The sequence below is a fragment of the Falco naumanni genome, chromosome 12, assembly GCF_017639655.2.
Source record: "Falco naumanni isolate bFalNau1 chromosome 12, bFalNau1.pat, whole genome shotgun sequence".
Classification (NCBI taxonomy): domain Eukaryota; kingdom Metazoa; phylum Chordata; class Aves; order Falconiformes; family Falconidae; genus Falco; species Falco naumanni.
The window spans coordinates 27,324,310-27,343,418 of record NC_054065.1 but is presented as its reverse complement, the minus strand read 5'-3'; the positions used below and the strand labels follow the sequence as shown (position 1 = coordinate 27,343,418).

Below are 19,109 nucleotides of genomic sequence, written 5' to 3'. Positions count from 1 at the left end.
CAAAGAAAAATTACTAGCCTCTAGTCACAAACCTAAACAGACAGCTAAGTAGATAGCTTTTTGGAAACATGTGCCAGGGACTGATCTTACATAGAGGAGAAATTTATTTCTGTTAGTAAACATTAATGTTGCACGCAGCTTCATAGAAAGAGAATGAAGACTGTTTGGTATTTATTTAGCAACTCCAAGAAAAAAAATAAAATCAACAAAAGTTATCTATTTGCAAAGCTGTATCAGGAAAAAAAGGTATCATGTTTACCAATATTTTTTATCATTACTGCAGAAAGAGGCCAGGGATTGAATGGGCAATGGATATTAAACCACCTTCTGATGGGGAATTTTCCCTGTGATTCCACATTGCAGAACATTGCAGGAAGTTTTTTCTGTCATTGCCCTAGCCGTACTTTTTTCTGTTGACAGAAGTGTACTTGTGGGTGTTAATCACCTAATAAAACTAAAGGTTTATAAAAATACTGGTTGCATTCTCTGGTAATTCACACCATCTGTAAGTCTCAAAACTCAAAGTGTAAGTCAGCAAAGAGTTTGCCCCAGTTTAAACACGTACTGAACAGATGAAATTGTGATGACAATGTATGTTTCAGTACAGCTACCACTGCAATGATACTTAGAAAATTTGTTTTCATTACCTGCACACTTTGTGCTTATCTCTCTAGACAATAACAGCTTTGAATAATGAAGTATTCACATAAGTTTGAACCCAAATTTTAGTTTTTGCCATGCTTATGTACCCATCAAACTGAAATTTTCACCTATTAACGGTAGGAATGAATTATCATCTCTCATTTCTAGGGAAGATGCTTTTTTTTTTATCACTGAGCTCTTACAGAAATATATTTTAATTGAGAATGTGATGTTTTAGGGTGGCAGTGGAGTTGGCGTGGGTGTGAATTCAGTGACAGTAAAGAAGTTGGATATATTGCTTATTGGCATCTTGGAAAAGTTAAGATAAAACAGAACTTGATGACAACCACAGAACAGAACAGTAACACTTAACATATGTTTCCTTGCCACCATCCTGTCAATGCACCACAATCCCATCCTGAAGAAACTATCTTTAATGGTTCATTTAAACAATTTGTCTACCCCTCCACTCTCATACACAGCCTTCACAGCACCCACACCAGCAGTTCGTAGGCTATCTGCATGTCAGTACACGGACAGAAGACAGACAGGTTTAAGAGCATGGCTCCTTGGCTTCATGGCTGCATGTCAGCTGCTGTACAGACGTATTTACTGTGTTTGGAAATAGCGCTGAACACATATCATATTTGAACCATGTTGATGCAAGCTGGATGAGTTACTTTGTTGGCTTTTGTTGAGCAGAAGCAGCAACTGACAAAACATGTGACAGAGAGTCAAGTAAGAACACAAGATGACCTGAAAGGGAAGCTAAGTCTCTGTCTTGAGGTGACGGAGTAAGGGAAGCCCATAGTGAGATGCAGAGAACGGTGACATTGTCAAAGTGACAGACTGAGAGAATAATTTTTGCTACCCAATTCTCATAATGCTATGAAAACAGTCCCAACAAGAAATCTAGCTATGTGGCTCGTGAACATTTGTTCAAGATGCTTGTTCCTCTTCCCTCTTTCTCTTCTGGTTGAGCCAATCTGGTTCATGCTACCAAATATGAAAGTTTATTCAGAACTGCATGAATGGGTGGGCAACCTGCCTCATAAACCAGAGAATTTTATCCTTTTAATAATATTTTATTGCTTGACTACATCCTTTTGTTAAACACCTATTAAAAAAAAAGAAAGAAGTTTCACATCTCTTTCATCAAATGTTTTCATCACACCTGTCCATGCAACTTGGCAGTTTCCCAGACCACAGTATCTGAAATGCTGGTTCTGATGAGAATCTTAACACTACAGCCAAATAAAGTGCAGAGAGGAAAGTGAGATTAAATATATTCCTTTCTTCTCTTATCTCTCCCCAATGTATTTACTTTTCTGAATATTACACTTATTAATTCACCACATATTAATAGAAGTAAACAATAACAACTAACAATGCCTTGCAGTTATAAATCTTCCTTCAAGGTAACGAAGGCCTTAAATGCAAGGAAAATATAATTTCAATCTTTTATACAAGGGGGAAAACAAAGCTCACAGAAATGAAATTATTTACAGAATCAGTGGCAGAACTACCAAAGCCTCTGGATTGCTGCACCACACAAAATATTAGTGAAAAAAAATACTGTCAGTATACTAAAAGCACATGAGAAGTGAAACCATGTATTTCTGTCCGATTATTGTACCACTGTTCATCTCCAAAGCGGAGCATTTCTTTAAACAGTGCCTTTTTTGATTAAGATTGCAAATGGTTTTAAAACACTCAAGGGCAGGAAATTGTTCTATTTGTCAGATTTCATACTAACAATTGTATGGCATTTTCTTGCTCAACTTGCATTTCACATGCTGCCACTATTAACAGCTCTCCACACAAAAATCCAGACACATTGCTAATGCAAACAGATTTCTTGTGGCTCCGTCCAGGGCTGTACATACACCTGAGCACCTAGTCTTCAGTTTTTTATAGAAGTTCTTTTGTCTGTAAAAGGATGTTACATTTAGGTCAACAAAATTTAAAATTTTTAGGTTCTAACTAGAAGCTTAAGCTAACTTAACAGTCATGAAAATCTTATTTTAATTTCTCAAGTATTCAAGCCAGATCATAAGTATTTTAATAGAAACATAGAATGGTTCAGGGTTCGAAGGGACCTTAAAGATCATTTAGCTCCAACCCCCCTGCCATGGCCAGGGACACCTTACATGAGACCAGGTTGCTCTAAGCCCTCTCCAGCCTTGCCTTGAACACCTCCAGGGATGGGGCATCCACAGCTGCTCTGGGCAACCTGTTACAGCACCCCACCACCCTCACAGTGAAGAATTTCTCCCTAATTGCTGATCTAAATCTACTCTCTTTCAGTTTAAAGCCACTCCCCCTTGTCCTATCGCTACAGACCCTCATCAGAAGTCCCTCTCCAGCTTTCTTGTAGGGACCCTTTAGGTCCTGGAAGGCTGCTATAAGGTCTCCAAGGAGCCTTCTCCAGGCTGAAGAATCCCAGCTCTCTCAGCCTGTCTTCATAGGAGAGGCACTCCCGCCCTCTGAGCATCTTCATGGCCCTCCTTCAGACTCTTCCAATAGAAACTCCAACATGCAAAATTAAAAATCCATAATCTCCATTCTGCAAACATGATTCAAAAGGCTTTTCTATCTACCTATGGAAATGCAGAGGCATAATTATACTATACTCTAGTTAAATATTGATGCAAATCCATAGAGGAAGGCTCCCTTGCTGAGAGCAGGCATGCACAAACATACCAGTCTGCATTGGTATAGTTACATCACTGTATTCCCTTGCATAAATAAAAACTATAGGGGGAAAAAAAAAACCAACCCACAACCGAAACCTATACACAGACAAAGCAGTATTATTGCTTCAGCTATGCCAAATCAGATATTCAAGCCTCTAGAAAGGTACAGGAGAACCCACTAAGAATAATTATTGGCAGTCACCTGAAACAGTTCACCTATTAGTACAAGAATTAAAAACTCCGCCCACACTGTGAAGAAGACAGAAATTTATCATCAGGAACACAACCATACTGTACAGAGCTTTGAGTGCTTTGAATATAAAGTTAGTATCTCCATGAGTTACTGGTTATTACTGCAACATTGTAGACAACAATTTGAAAAAGGAACCTGATTTCTGAATGTAAATAATTCACTTGTTGCTATTAGTTTTGACAAAACCACTAAAAAAACCTCAGCAGCTGCAAAATGCTGTGGTAAACACAATGCTCCCAGAAGGATGATTTGACAAGCATCTATTGACAGATTTCTACAACTGCTATGAAACAGGCTTTTAAAAATAATTTCATCCAACTGCAAGGAGAAACAGTTTTACTGGCTAACAACATGATTCTGGACACAGATTTCACTTGCTCACCACAGACACTGCAGTGTGTTCCCCAGTTTTCCTGAAACGGAGAGATGTCAACCCCCTCCTTCAGGAAGGAGGCAAATGTTCCGCCTATTCCCTAAATACAGAGTTCAGAGATTACCTCTGCTTGTACTACAACTTTATACCCACTCACTGTCTTCCAGCCTAGACCAGCTGAGCTGTAGCCAGGCAAAAATCAGCTGTGCACATGTAAACCGTAGTTCATTAGGAGAAAGAAGGCAAGCAAGCAAGCTGTGCAGGAGGGACGATGCTAATACAGCTGCACAGAGCCTGTTTCTAAATAGGCTAATAATTTTGCTCCCTGCAGCTAGAACACATTTCAAAACAGACCTCAAGCAGAGGAGGAATTTTTAAGGTAAGTCCAGACTGCCATGCTTTCCTCCCTCCCCAAAGGATTTAATCATTTTGTTGTCTTTTTTTTTTTATTATTTTTATTTTAAGCCTTACATTACTGCATTCAGTACAGGGAAACAGTTCAGAAGGTAGAAGTATTCTGTGAATCAAACACACTCTTCAACTTTTCTTTTTAAAAGGTACACAAACAGTTGCTACCAATATTAAGAAACACCCCCCCCATTTTCAAGTAGAAACAAAACTGATTAATACACCACATTGTTCTTAACAGAAAAAAAACTTGCATGTACATGGAGATGTATAACAAGTTTAATTACATTCACTGTGGTAGAAAATTCTTCTGCCTCAGTAGACTTAAAAAATCATGTCTTCTATCTCTCACAAGAGAATCTGAACCATCAGGCTACTCATTTTTTTGAAACATAGGTAACAGTGTCAGTTCTTGGTATCATGCTACCATGCATAAATATACATTTCCCTGAAGGGATTACAGCGGCAAGAGACCCACTGTTGTAAGAATTTTATACAATGAGAGACCACATTCCATTTAGCAGGATATCGGTGTCTAGAGACTCTGTGAGTCAGTGGTGAAGGCAGTATCTGGGTCTGAACCAAAGGCAGCAGATATGAAGTGGGCACTCCCAAGTGGTTATGTGCATGCTCTTCTCCTTCTACCAATAAAATCTTACAGACTATTTGACAATGTTTTCCACTAGCCCAAAAGGCTCTGAATCTATGCACTTTTGTAGGCTACAGGAAACACAGGTTGAATCTCTGCAGCACTAGGGAACTGAGTATAAGTCTCCCACACTCCTTGCAGTTTTGACACAAGCATGCCACCAGTATTCTGCCCTGCATATGGTCTCCTTCTCCTCCTACATGCAATGGAGTATTTTAGGTGGATTCTTTCTAGAACAAGCAGGTTTTCCCATTCAGATAACGAGATCAAAACATTTTAAACATTTCACTATCTAACCACTTCCGATTTCTTCAGTTCAGCACCAAAACCCCAAGATCAATTACTCACAGAACACTGGTGACAACAAATTGGTATGTCACATCAGGAATGCTGTCGCTTGTTAGCTAGGTACTGACTTGATCTGATAGTCAGGACTGTCTCGAAAAGCAAACAAACTGTTACAGCACGGATTCCCACTTACAGCCACACATTCAGCAAGCTAAGAAAGGGCAACCTAGGCAAAGGTCTTACAGACTCTCGCACCAGCTTTTTCTTCTGTCCTGAAAAGGACGCAAACAAAGACCACATCTGCAGATAAACTGAACAAGCAGATGTATGAAATTAGGCCAAAGCTTCACCTCTAGTCTTGATCTCTTCAATGGGCCAAGAGCAAATTATGGGAGCTTGAATCTAAGCTTTACATCTGAGGTGTTGACCTCAGATTTGTGCCTCTGATTCCGGTAATGGCTAGTGCGGATGAACTGGTTTGCAGACCTCTCAACCAACCAGGGTGAGTTAAAAAAATCACCAGCATTATTTTCTATCCAAACCCAGGAGAGGCTGGGGAGCTCTGCTTTCAGCAGAAGAAAGAGCACTGTTTTGGCCTTGCTTCTCTTTATACTAAACTCCATACCAATTAAGAAAGCACAATAAGAAATGAGACCCCTAGGATGTACATCTTCTACTTGTATAGGCCAAATTCTTTTTTTACTACCCAGCTTTTTCCACACCGAGCTGGGTACATGCTAGACATGAGCTGGTGAAAGACCTAACACAAAAGACTGGCCAGATGATGAAGGTAGGAGGAAAAGTCTTAGTCTGGTCACATTGGACCAATAGCCTGCTATTTTCTGTCCCTATTATTCCTCAAAATTACAAATAATTTCTAATTTACCCCACCTTAAATGTAACGTGCTCCCACGCAACATTTCTACTTGTCTTTTTCTTCTCATCAAAACTACAGTATGGGAGATAGGTGAGCAGAAAGACACAGATACACTGAAGCCACAAAGCTCCATCTTCACAAATTATTCTCAAAACGAACTGAAGCACTGTTTCTATTAGTTAACAGCACAAAACTGATAATTCCAAAGCTAGGAATAAACAGGATGTTTCTGCAGAATAAATTCATGGAAAGGGTAGTAAACAGATGGGATAATGTACTGGAATAGATACAACTAGAAAAAAAAATACTTGCTCCAAAGAAGGAGGTAAGAGAACAAGATCAACAGAGAAGATTATTTTTCAGTAACAGTAAGGTAAGTCATGGATGAAAGATTTGCTAGTTGGCTAGTGCTGTCTCTAGTTTCCAGTCTTAACACCACACCACAATTTATTCTAATTGTGAGCTTTCAAAGATTCCTACGTATTGTTACAAGTTATTATTTTGACATTTTTAGTTTCCGTTACACTGATACATGCTTGGGAGCAGTATTACCTCCCCATACCCCCACACGCTCTTTACATTGAGTTCTCTTCCATTTCCTCACAGGTTTCATGTTGCTGCTGCTAATTCTTATCCCCCTCTCCTGCATTCTCTATTCCTACTAGCAGTGATGTATACACAGTCACCAAAATCCAGGAAACACATAAGGGCATCTGGGTTCTGTCACTAAAAAAAATCTGTTCAAGCATGTCACATATTACACCATACCCACACAGAAGACTCATTACACAAGCTGTCTAAAAGCGTCCACCACCTGAATTCAACCATACCTTCTAGAATAAAGCAGCCTTCTCAAATAATTGTCTTCCAAATAAGAATTCTGTGCTCTAAATCTTCTCTCTTGTTAGTCCCTTGTATTTTCTTCCTCTCATTTGCTCTTTCCTTCATCTCTTTCTCCCCGAACTCCTCTTTCCCACAGTCCCATTTTCCCCCTTCCCACGCTGTTTTTACCCCCCACTATCCACTCAACAGTGGGGCCCTACCAACACTGTCTCAGAAAGGAGCCTGCTGTGGGTTGGCAGGCAGAAATGCTGCCAGATCTGTGCTTCCTGCCTCCCAGGGCCACAGCAGGACCCCACTAGACCAGCAAGAGGCAGAACAAGGAAACAGGAACTCTTCTGTTGCAGGCGGCATCAGGCAGGGACGATGAGATTCAAGACCTTCCCAGGTTATCTTTCTTTCCCAAAAGGAGGCCAGGCAGAACTTGGGAGGAAATAACTCCAAGGCAAAGACACACACACACGAAAAGACCACCAGCCACACAGCTGTGTTTGCAGAGATAAGGGAAGGTGAAGGAATACAACAGTAATGCAGCTGTGGTTGCAGAAATAGGGCAAGGGGAAGGAATACAGCAACCAGTAAAAATGGTCAAACGTTGAGAGTAAAGTAAGAGCAGCTCAAAAAGCATCCTCATCTGTTCAATTATGTTCTTATGAAACTCCTTAGTTTAATTACAGGAGCATGATTAAGGCTAAGGATTTCAGCACAGCTCCAAACAGGCCTGCCATTTAAATGATCAGCAAATCAATTTTCTAAAGGATCTGCTAATAGTGTTTATATCATACTGAGAGAAGAAAAACTGAAGTACACACAATCAAATTGATCTCAGTGAAGCTTTCATTATGCTTGCTTATCAATGTCCACTCTGTGAATGTACAAGGCAGTTTATACTTAATGGTGATACAATCTGAACTATTTAGCCAGAACTCATAACACAATAAAATAATAATGCAACAGAAGATTGACTAAACAATCAAACACTTCAAACACTGAGTTATGGCATGAAGATGGTTGGCATTTAAAAGCGTTCAAAAATCAAATGTCATTCTATTAAAAAAAAATGGCACTGGTATCAACAATGCCTGGCGCTTGCATAGTATTTGTTATCAGAGAATTGCAAAGACTATAACTTTCTAATTCTCACAATTTTACTGTAGATTGCCTTAATTTTTTAACCTTTGGTTCATCCAGTGATGTGCTTAGCTTACACACTTTCAGCTGTGTTTAAAAAAAATAAAAATCCACCTGATAGTTATAATATGACATGACCCGCAAAAGCACAGAAATACAAAAGGACCCAAAACCAACCCAAAGGTTTTTCACGACCTAACACGTTGGTGAGGAGTAGCAAGCAGTGTACTATGGGACAACTCAACAAAGGCACTATTTCTTCATCTCCCTTACGTTCTGCTTCATGTGCTCACATTATCAAAACTGGAGCTGCAAGTTCAGCACTCCTGCAGTATCTTGCTGAGAAAACCTACTTCCATTGTAAATGTTTTGTCATTTTTCAGTGCCTTCTAATGCAACTTCTTACAATGACATTCCTAAAATAAATCCTTGCTTTATATAGTAATACTTTTTCAATGAGAAGCGGAAAAAAGTATAAAGACTCTTGTCCTGCCTTCACAAAGTGCATTGATGTTCCTCTGAATTTTTCTGGGCACACAATGAAACACTAAGCAAGAGGAAGATGCTGTGTCTTGGCAGAGAAGTTTTGTACTCAAACTGGGAGGATAGGATGGGCAGACTACAAGGTGAAAAACTGGCTGTACCATCAGACTGAAAGGGTAATGGTCACTGGTTTCAAGTCTGATTGATGCCCAGTTAAGAGTGGAGTTCCTCAGATATCAATACTGGAACAAGCCTTATTTGGTATTGGCATCAATGAGTTGGAAGCTGTGACAGATGGGGCAAGTTTGCAGATAACAACAGATTGGGGAGATCAGCTGACATACTAGAGGGTACGGCTGCCATTAGAAGCAGATTTGAAAAGCTGGAGGAACTGGCCAGCAACATCCTCATGATGGTCAACCAAGACAAGGGCAAAGTCCTGCACCTGGGATAGACTATCCACATTCAACACTACAGCCCGGGAGCAACCCGGCAGAAAAGGACCTGGCCACTCCAGTGAGCAAAAGAAGTTTGGAGCACATAATATACAAAGAGAGACTGAAGGAAGCAGGTTTGGCTGTGGCGGGATCTAATCACAGAATGGTTCAGGGTTCAAAGGGACCTTAAAGATCATTTAGCTCCAACCCCCCTGCCATGGCCAGGGACACCTTACATGAGACCAGGTTGCTCTAAGCCCTCTCCAGCCTGGCCTTGAACACCTCCAGGGATGGGGCATCCACAGCTGCTCTAGGCAACCTGTTACAGCACCCCACCACCCTCACAGTAAAGAATTTCTCCCTAATTGCTGATCTAAATCTACTCTCTTTCAGTTTAAAGCCACTCCCCCTTGTCCTATCACTACAGACCCTCATCAGAAGTCCCTCTCCAGCTTTCTTGTAGGGACCCTTTAGGTCCTGGAAGGCCGCTATAAGGTCTCCAAGGAGCCTTCTCTTCTCCAGGCTGAAGAATCCCAGCTCTCTTAGCCTGTCTTCATAGGAGAGGTGCTCCAGCCCTCATGGCCTTCCTCCAGACTCACTCCAACATGGCCATGTCCTTCTTATATTGGGGGCCCCAAGATCTGAACACAGTACTCCAGGTGAGGTCTTACAAGAGCAGAGTGGAGGGGGAGAACCACCTCCCTTGGCCTGCTGGGCACACTTCTTTTCATAGAACCATTTAGGTTAGAAAAGACCTTTAAGATTACCAGGTCCAACCACTAGCCCAGGACTGCCAAGTACACCACAAAACCATGTCCCTAAGCACCATCACGTGTTTTTTAAACACTTCCAAGGATGTCGATTCCACCACCTCCCTGGGCAGTGTGTTCCAATGCTTGACCACCCTTTCAGTGAAGAAATTTTTCCTAATATCCAATCAAAACCTCCCCTGGCACAACTTCAGGCTGTTTCCTCTTGTCCTATTGCTTGTAATCTGGGAGAACAGACCTAACCCCCACCTGTCTATAACCTCCTTTCAGGTAGTTGTAGAGATCTATAAGGTCCCATCTGAATCTCCTCTTCTCCAGACTAAACAAACCCAGTTCCCTCAGGCACTCCTCATAAGACTTGCTCTCTAGATCCTTCACCAGCTTTGTCGCCTTCCTTTGGATGCACTGCAGTTCCTCAATATCTTTTGATGCAGCCCAGGATACAGTTGGCTTTCTGGGATGCAAGCACACACTGCTGGGTCATGTTGAGCTTCTCATCCATCAGCACCCCGAAGTCCTCCTCAGGGCTGCTCTCAATCCATTCTCTGTCCAGCCTGTATTCGTGCTTGGGATTGCCCCGACCAATGTTGAAGACCTTGCACTTGGCCTTGTTGAACTCCACAGGGTTCACACAGGCCCACCTCTCAAGCCTGTCAAGGTCCCTCTGGATGGCATCCCTTCCCTTCAGCCTGTCAACCTCACCGCACAGCTTGGTGTCATTGGCAAAATTGCTGAGGGTGTACTCAATCTCACTGTCCGTGTTGCCAACAAAGATGTTAAACAGCACCAATACTGACTCCTGAGGAATGCCACTCATCACTGGTTCCAACTTGGACACTGAGCTGTTGACCACACCACTGAGTGTGACCATCCAGTCAATTCCTTATCCACCAAGAAGTCCAACTATCAACTCCATGTCTCCCCAGTTTAAAGACAAGGATGTCTTGCAGGACAATGTCAAATGCTTTGCGCAAGTCCAGGAAGATGACATCAGTTGCTCTTTCCTTATCCACCAATGCTGTAAGTCTGCTGTAGAAGGCCACCAAAACTGTCAAGCACAATTTGTCCTTAGTGAAGTGGTGGCTGTCACCAATAACCTCCTAATTTTTCACATGCCTTAGCATAGTTTCCAGGAGGATCTGCTCCATGATCTTGCATTCAGTTCCCTGGGGGAGGTTAGACAGAAGTCAGCACAAAGCTTTTCTCTGGGGCACGCACCAAGAAGACAAGAGGCAAAAGTCAGAAGTTGCACTCACAGAAACTCCAGCTGCGTATAAGAAAACAACGTTCACAGTGAGAGAAGTAAAGCACTGGAACAGGTTCCCAGAGAGGCTGTGGACTCTCCATCCATGGAGAGTTCATAAGTCACCTGGATAACAGCCTGAGCAGCCTGGCTCACTTGGAAGAAGAGATTTGGCTAGATGATTTCCTAAGTCCCTTCCAACTGAAATTACTCCATGAACCTTTTATTATTCCTTTAAAAGGAACTGGATATTTCTGAAGTTGTAATTATTACCAAGGAACATAGGAAACATTCTGTGAATAAAATTGTATTTTACTTTCTGCATATCATTATGGTCACAAATTGAGTTTTTAAATGGGAATTTCCAACTGTGAAACACTGGAAGTTGATCTAGTAAACCAAGCAGTATTTGACATTCTTCCACCCTTATCTCATCCACTGACTGTCCTGTGACTTTAAGTGACTATCTCTTTGCAGAGTGGAAATAATAATTCTTATTTTTTTCATATGGGAGAGAGGCTTTGTTTCTACAGAAAGTGGAAGTGTTTTCCAAACCACCAACCTCCTGAAAAGTCTCTCAATATTCCCAGCTTATGACTAAAGTGAGACCTAGTTTCACTGCCTGGTAGAGTCACCTCCAGCTGTCAGCAGCAACGCTGGTTATAGATCAACTGCACGTCAGAGGCACTGAGGAAGAGAAACAGGTCACAGAGAAGTCTAGTATCTACAAGGAGAAGATGCTTATTTTCTGCTAAGCTTCTTCCTCTTTCTGAAAAATATTTTGATATAAGGATATTTATGTTGGGGTGGGGGGAATTAACTAAGCCAGATGGCTGAGGGTTGAATTCAATATTTTAAGTGTGATTTCATGTAGTATGCTGTGGCTGAATAAACAAATACATGTAACAAGCTATAACCTCATACCTCAGACTCAGTCTAAGAGTTGTACTCAGAGTCTAATAAAATAAGACAGCTATATTGCCTTGCTTATTAACAAGCATAGCAGTTTTTAAAAAATCACTAGAAATACATTATTTACCAATTTGGATATAAAAACCTTTTAGTAAGTAGATTTTCCAACTAATCTTAAGACCAAAAAAATATCGGATATATGACAACCAAATAGCATTTAAATAATTCTCTGCAAATTTTCTGTGGGAGGCATAAGACTTCACAGAATAATTTATTTTACACAGATAACGGAGTCACTGTGACTTGTGAAGCAGCTGGAATTACAGCCAGTGGCAACCACTCATAGTTTAAAACCCTTCTCCAAACAAATCTCATCATAACTGTTCAAGCATACACAGAGATCCAATTCCGCAGCATTTAAGTCTGTGGTAAAGCCTGAAGACTTCTATGATTTTTTAATTATTATTTAAGAATGACAAGGTAACTAAACTGAAATACACTTATTCTCAATATATAAAATATAGTTTGCTCCACAGCCTGTGCTGCCTGGCCTAACATCTGTCTGTCAGCATTAATAGGAAGAATTTCTGAAAGAAAAGTTGTAAGGGAACTGTCAAGGTATGTTATAGCCAGACCAATCTGGTGGTGCTGTGTCTTTAAAAAGAGTGGAAATATCAGACTCATTCCTTAAACTGTCATGACTATGAAACCTCCAGAGACAATGTGTTTAGCTGCTCACAGAAGAAAAAATGTCTTCAAGAAATATGTATAGCATACAGGAACAACATTTGTGCTCCCATTCATCCAGCTTTAATCTGATTTTAGTTTTAGTCATGTAATTATCCAATACTCTCAGAGAACTGAATTAATGACTCATTAAAGGACAGCACTGAACTTCAATACATGAAAGAAAATTCAAGCTTGACCACAAGTCTGTAAGGAAATTACTTTCTTTTCAAGACAGGCTCTTAAAGCATTGTGATGAAGTTAAATTGAGAGGACTGGCAGCCTTTACTGAAGACAAGCACAGGTTCAAGTGAACTCATATATCTCTTTACTGTTTCAGGTGAGACAGCTATCCTCCAAACTAAAATTACAGAAACAATAAGACACTGATACACAGAAAACATTGATAGACTAGCACCTGGTTTGTGACCAAAGTGCTTTACTCAACTGAATCTGCTATCAATCCATGCTTTAAATTATTCTCTTGTGTACTTTTCTTGTATCTTTAAAAGTAAGGTTCTACAATTTATCAATAATTAGGCCAGGAATTTTGTGAGGAAGCCTAAGTGAGTCAGATACCAAATATTAACCAAATACATAACTCTTGGAGAGCTTTAGAATTTTTTACCTAAGCTACTGCAACTTGAGTACTAATAAAATCTGGTCCACAGCGACAAATAACAGAAATTGCAACATCTCGTATGTACATAGCACCTTCTGTCAGAAAGCAAAGGCATTTTAGGGATAGATGTTAAATAGCATTACATGCAGTACTTGGAGTTTAGTTCTATTACCCCCACTTAGTAAATGAGAAAACAAGGCACAGATAGTTCAAGCTGTCTGCTAAACACAATACACAAAGCCAACAGCAGAAACAGCACTAAATAGGAGCATAGGGCTCCTTCCCCTGGTGTTTGCAAAAAAGGATGCTTTACTTTAAAACTAGAAGTCAACCTCAGCCTATATTACTCTGTTCAGTCACTGCCTCCCACTGTTTTAACAGTTACAAGTTCACAGGTATACTTAAAATCAAGCCAAACTCATATTGAGGCAGTTATCAGGATTAATACTAACTGCACACTTCAAAAGAAAAAGGGAGGAAGGTATAACCAAAAACAAAAACACAAAGAAAAAAAGAAAAAAATTTCCATACTCTGCTGCTTTATTCTTCTTATGCTTCATTCAAGTTAACTGTCACCAATTTCAGTGTATACAACTTTTCTTGTGCCAGAGAGTTGCTCCCAGATTCATATGAATTCACAATTACATCTGAATACTCCAAAGCATTCTATTTGGTACAGCTTCTTAGGCTGGTAGCATTAATTTTTTCACTGGCATGATACTCCTAATACTTTCTGGCAATCCTTAAGTACTACCAGCTATGAAGCAGTCCCACACATTCAAAGATATGCTGGCATGAGTTCAACAAAAAGATGGCCCACCACTGATGCTTTTTTTTTTTTTTTTTTTTTACAGTAATGTTCTTGGTATTTATGAATTGGTTTACTGTGGAACATGTGACAATGGAATACTTTGAAAAGCTCTTTTCTTACAGCTTTCCTTAAAATAACAAATTACCAAGCAGATAATTTAACCTTAAATTATTTTAAAAGGGAAGGACTCAAATTACCCAAAACCAATGTATTTGAAGAGCATAATAGTGCTGCAGACTTTACACAAACATGTCACATTTTAGGTGATGACAAATAAACCACAATTTGGTCAACTTCAGACACAACTCAGTGGAGCTATATTAGAAATGAAGGTGGTATGTCAAATCTTGTTGGGAGTTCAAACAGACTTGACATAGCTATGTTATATGTTAACAGGAAGCTAAATCTTAGCTCAAGGTAGTTTAGGAATGGAGTAAAACCGACTAGTAAAAAGATGCTAATAGAGAAGAACAAGAGCTGAGGACAGCGAAACAAAGCATCTGTGATTATTAGTAGTAAGACCACATACTCTTCTTGAGTTTACATCATGATCAGGTGAGGATATAAAATTATGTAGTTAATAGACCAAATTCTTCCGTTAGTTGTATCATGCAACTGCACCAAAATACGCTCAGCTGCATTAGTCCAGATGAGACAACACCTTGGCCAAAACACACTGAAAAGATACCTCAGCTAGTAAACCAAACGAAGCACTATTCTAACTGCATTTCTGCAACAGGAGTCACATGCAGCACATACCTAATTGTACTGAGGTGTCTCTGTGTAGTACTTTTTCCCCACAAGTGATATTCATTCCCCAAAGTATCCTCAACATTTTGACGCTCACTAACTTCATTTGAAGACAGTTTCATTTAGCTGATACACATTCAGCTAATATGGCTTCAACTATAACCAACTTGACCAAACTGTATACTTAGGAGAATTCAACCTCAGAGAAAAGTTTTAGGCCTCAGATGGATAAGATTTTCTGAATTTTGAAAGGACTAATACACAGTGTTACATGAAGTTTACTCTGAACACCGAAAAAGCTGGTTTTGAAACAGCCTATATAATGCTATAATGAGAATAACCAGAGCCTGGTTAGAAGAAACCAAACAGAAAGGTCACCATCCTCTACTCAATTCTCTAGTACATTTCCACAACAGTGGCATGAAAACATCCACTTCTACATGATGTTATTAATACTGTGTCATTACAGATAGAGGTTGATGTGGTCACTGAACAACCTAAATGCTTAAAAAATTCCTGTACCACAGAGTAGTATTGGTACTATGTAATACATGGAGAATTCAATTTTTCAGCCCTTTTCTTTCATTTAATAGATATGAGTAAAATTACAGCAAAAATACGTTAAGATAAATCTTGTGCACAGTTTAAACACAAGTTTCTGACAGTGTCTAATTTTGGGGGAAGGGAGGGGAGTTATCATGATAGACAGCACTGGCAACGTATATAAGATCTCTCAACGGCAGGAAAAAGAATTATTACATGTTTCAGATGTCTGAAGAAGTTCCTGTATTCTATTTATAATTCCTTTAAAATGTTCTGGCCGACTTCATTCTGCCCCCAAAGAATACAGGGCACAGGAACATATAGAGAGCCTTTCACTTCTTACAGGAAAGGCATAAGAAAAGCAGTTTCCAAAAATAAAAATCCTCATTTCACCCTCTTCTTTTGTTTTGGTTTCACAGTTTTTACTGAACCTATTACATCATTAATGAAAACTGTAATTCATCTGACTTCCCAGCAGGAAGAAAATGAGATTTTATTTGATCCACTGTTAATTCATTCCAGATAACTGCCCAAATCTCAGCCAGCTTCAGGTTAGAACAATATCAAGTCCAAATGCCACAGTTTTTTCTTGTCCTTTAAAATAATTTACAAAATATAAATTCTCATTCAGTCTTAGAACATCAGAAATCTTTCAAAGTGATGGGACATTCAGATTTATCAACAACTTATTCTTAGTAACCCAATGTGTGTTTAAAAAGAAAAAAAAAACACAACACAAAAACACTTAAACCCCAGGAAAATATAATTACTAAAATCCTTCACTGCCCTTATGAGGGCCTATTTAAAACATATCTACTGTCCCTCACAAGTACATTACAGTGAAAAAAATCAGGTCATGAGGAAGGAGTAGGAGTTTTGTTTCTTGGGAAGGTTTTCACAGTGAGATGTTTAAGGTAAAAGAAACTCCTATGACTCAGTACATAAGCTACATGTTAGACTACATTTTAGAAGAAATAAGATTATAACAATTCTTACAGAAAGGTTAATAAAAACCCTTGTGTTTTGTATATGTTGGTAATGGGTATGCTTAAACGTTTATTCCAGCAGGGTGTTAAATCTGTTGTTCTATGACCTTCACAAACCATGTATTTTAATAGAATTGTTATCCGTTTATAAGAAAAACCAGTACCAATTCTTGCTCTGTTACAATAGAGCAGCATTTCCACCCATTTTCAATTTCAACTCCTCAACAATTTTTCACCATATATAAGAAACATGCACCATAAACATAAGCCTACTGGCAAAAGGTCTCCTTTCCCAGTTGCCGCTTATGAAGCTAAGGGATTGCTCTCCATGAGTTTACAAACTGAAAGTTGAAAAATATTTCACTAAACTTGCAGTAACTACATTGATTTCACAGGATCACAGAATGCTCACGACTGGAAGGTACCTCTGGAGATCATCTAGCCCAACTCCCTGGTAACGCAGGTTCACCTAGAGCAGGTAATTTTTTTTGTAGCAAATCCAGCAAATTAATCTTCTATAAGTACTATATGTCTTCAGAGAACAATTTCATTCGAGAAAAGAGACAACACAATAACAGACTTCAAATGCATTTTAAAAAATCATTAAAATTGTGATAGCAATGAAGGAAGTAACTGTTTAATTTATAGCAAGAGATTCAGAGTAGAATACACTTCTAACTCCAAACCCTTTAAAGAAGCTGAAGAATTCTCATTTTTGGGGACCTAAAGGTTTGGGGAAGAGGAGGCAAGAAAACATGAGTAATGGTCTAAATTTTACTATTACTTTTTCCAGAGAACAGGAGCACAGCAGTTGACTGCTACAGGTTTTCAGCCTTGCAGTACTTGATATCACTAAGTACTTGACATTACCATCACACTTTTGTGGTTTCATTAATAAGAAAAAAAATTAGAACTGCACCATTAAGAGTTCAAAATGATTTTATTTCAAAATATTCTCACAGCACAGTGATCTGTTTCATATTTCCAATACACTTACATACAACTGAGCTAGCTGCTTTACTCTTGCTTTAATAAAAATAAAATTCTGTATTTCCCTTACTTGTTAGTCAAAGGAGTGTTTTTTTCAATCTTACTCCATCAGGTATCTGCAGGGGCATTTGTGAGACTTGCTCTATTTTTCAACTTATCCTGTTCCACCCTGAATGTTCACGGCATTAAGTTATGTGTGTAGCACACACACAGAGCATAAAGAATTCCAACATATGTAACTGTTTAAAAGAACTGCAAATTATGCACAATAATTGCACTACTGTGGAAATAAAACACCTTCCAAGTTACATGCTTATGCCTACCACAGCCACCCACTGTACAGCAAGGAATGAGCACCACCACTTTTGAGTGAGATTAGTAAAGGTGGACTCTAATACCCAGTTCATGCATTAGAAGGATGAGGAAGTTTCACATTCAAATCTGACTTTTTAAAAAGTTATTAACACAGTACTTATTGAAGGAAAAACCTACCCGCTTCATCAAGTATGGGGTGGTTTCTCCTTCAAAATGCCCTCTTCTCAGACAAGAAAAACAGTTGTTCTTACCTCGAAGATCTCATGTTTTAGCACAGTCAGTGATGGTCTTACGAGTACCGTATCGTACTCATGCACCTTTTTTTACCTCAGCCACAAGTACCTTTTTTTTACCTCAGCCACAGCGCAGGGTGGTCCCCACAAGCCTGGATGGGCTAGGGCAGCATTCAGGCTGCAAGCGCTTCCCGCAAGAGCGGACGGTCAGGTTTATTTGTATAAGCTATCACAGAAGCCATTGGTCTTTACGCTTGCTAAATAAAATAAGCCGGGCAGAGGTTTCGCGACGCGGTCTGCCCGTCCTGGCGGGGCGGGGCGGCCGGCGGGGGAAGCGCGGGAGGCGCCGTTCCCGCCGTGGGACGCCGGCGGTGGAGGCTTCGCCTCTGCTTCCCGCCCCTCTCCCCGCACTGCCCGACCCCGACCCCCAAGGGCTGGGGCCGTGTTCAACGGTCCCCGCGGGCGGCGGAGTGGCCCGGGGGGCCGGGGTACTCACATGCCAGATGGCGAAGAAGATGAGGGCCGCGCAGAGGACCAGCGATAGCATGTAGCAGAAGGCGGCGAAGGTGAAGGCCATGGTGGGGAGAGACCTCCGCGCCCCCCGGGAGGTCCCGGCGGGCGACCTGGAGCACAGCGACCCCCGAAATCCCAGCGGGGAGAACGGCAAAGCGCCCGCGCTGCCTCACGGCGGAGGGGAGTGTCTCAGGCGGGCAGAGCCGGGACGGGCGGGCAGCGAGGCCGGGCGGCCGCCGCGCCCCTCACAACCGCTCTCCTCACTCCGCCGAGCCCGTCCCGACCCCCGCAGCGTCGGCAGCGCCTCTGCCGCACGGCCCCTCCGCCCTCCCCTCCGCGCTGAGGCTTGGCGGTGGGCGGCCCCCGCAGCCTGGGCTCCCCGAGGGGCGGATCTGCTCCGCGGGGGCGGCCGCGGGTCCCTCAGCGGGGGCGGCGGGTCCTGCCGCCACTCGGGCGGGGGCTGCCGCGTGTGTCTGACTGGAGCCGTATCGCAGCACTGTGACAGGAACGAGCGTAGGCTGGGATCAGTTTAGGCCAAATCCCGAGAAGGTAATCATATGCCTAAACTTGGAATGGTTTCGGTTGGGTGTTTTTTATTTCATTTTTTTCCTTTTAGGA

At 40.9% G+C, this 19,109-nt stretch overlaps 1 protein-coding gene across 1 annotated transcript in view; it reads right to left on the bottom strand.

The window, feature by feature from the left end:
* Window positions 1-18,766, bottom strand: part of CNIH3 (cornichon family AMPA receptor auxiliary protein 3) — a 46,110-nt gene extending 27,344 nt beyond the window's left edge. The window contains exon 1 of the mRNA XM_040612400.1: window positions 18,475-18,766. Coding sequence (XP_040468334.1) covers window positions 18,475-18,555 — 81 coding nt within the window. The 5' untranslated portion in view covers window positions 18,556-18,766. The remainder of the gene's footprint in view (window positions 1-18,474) is intronic.
* Window positions 18,767-19,109: the final 343 nt, after the last annotated feature.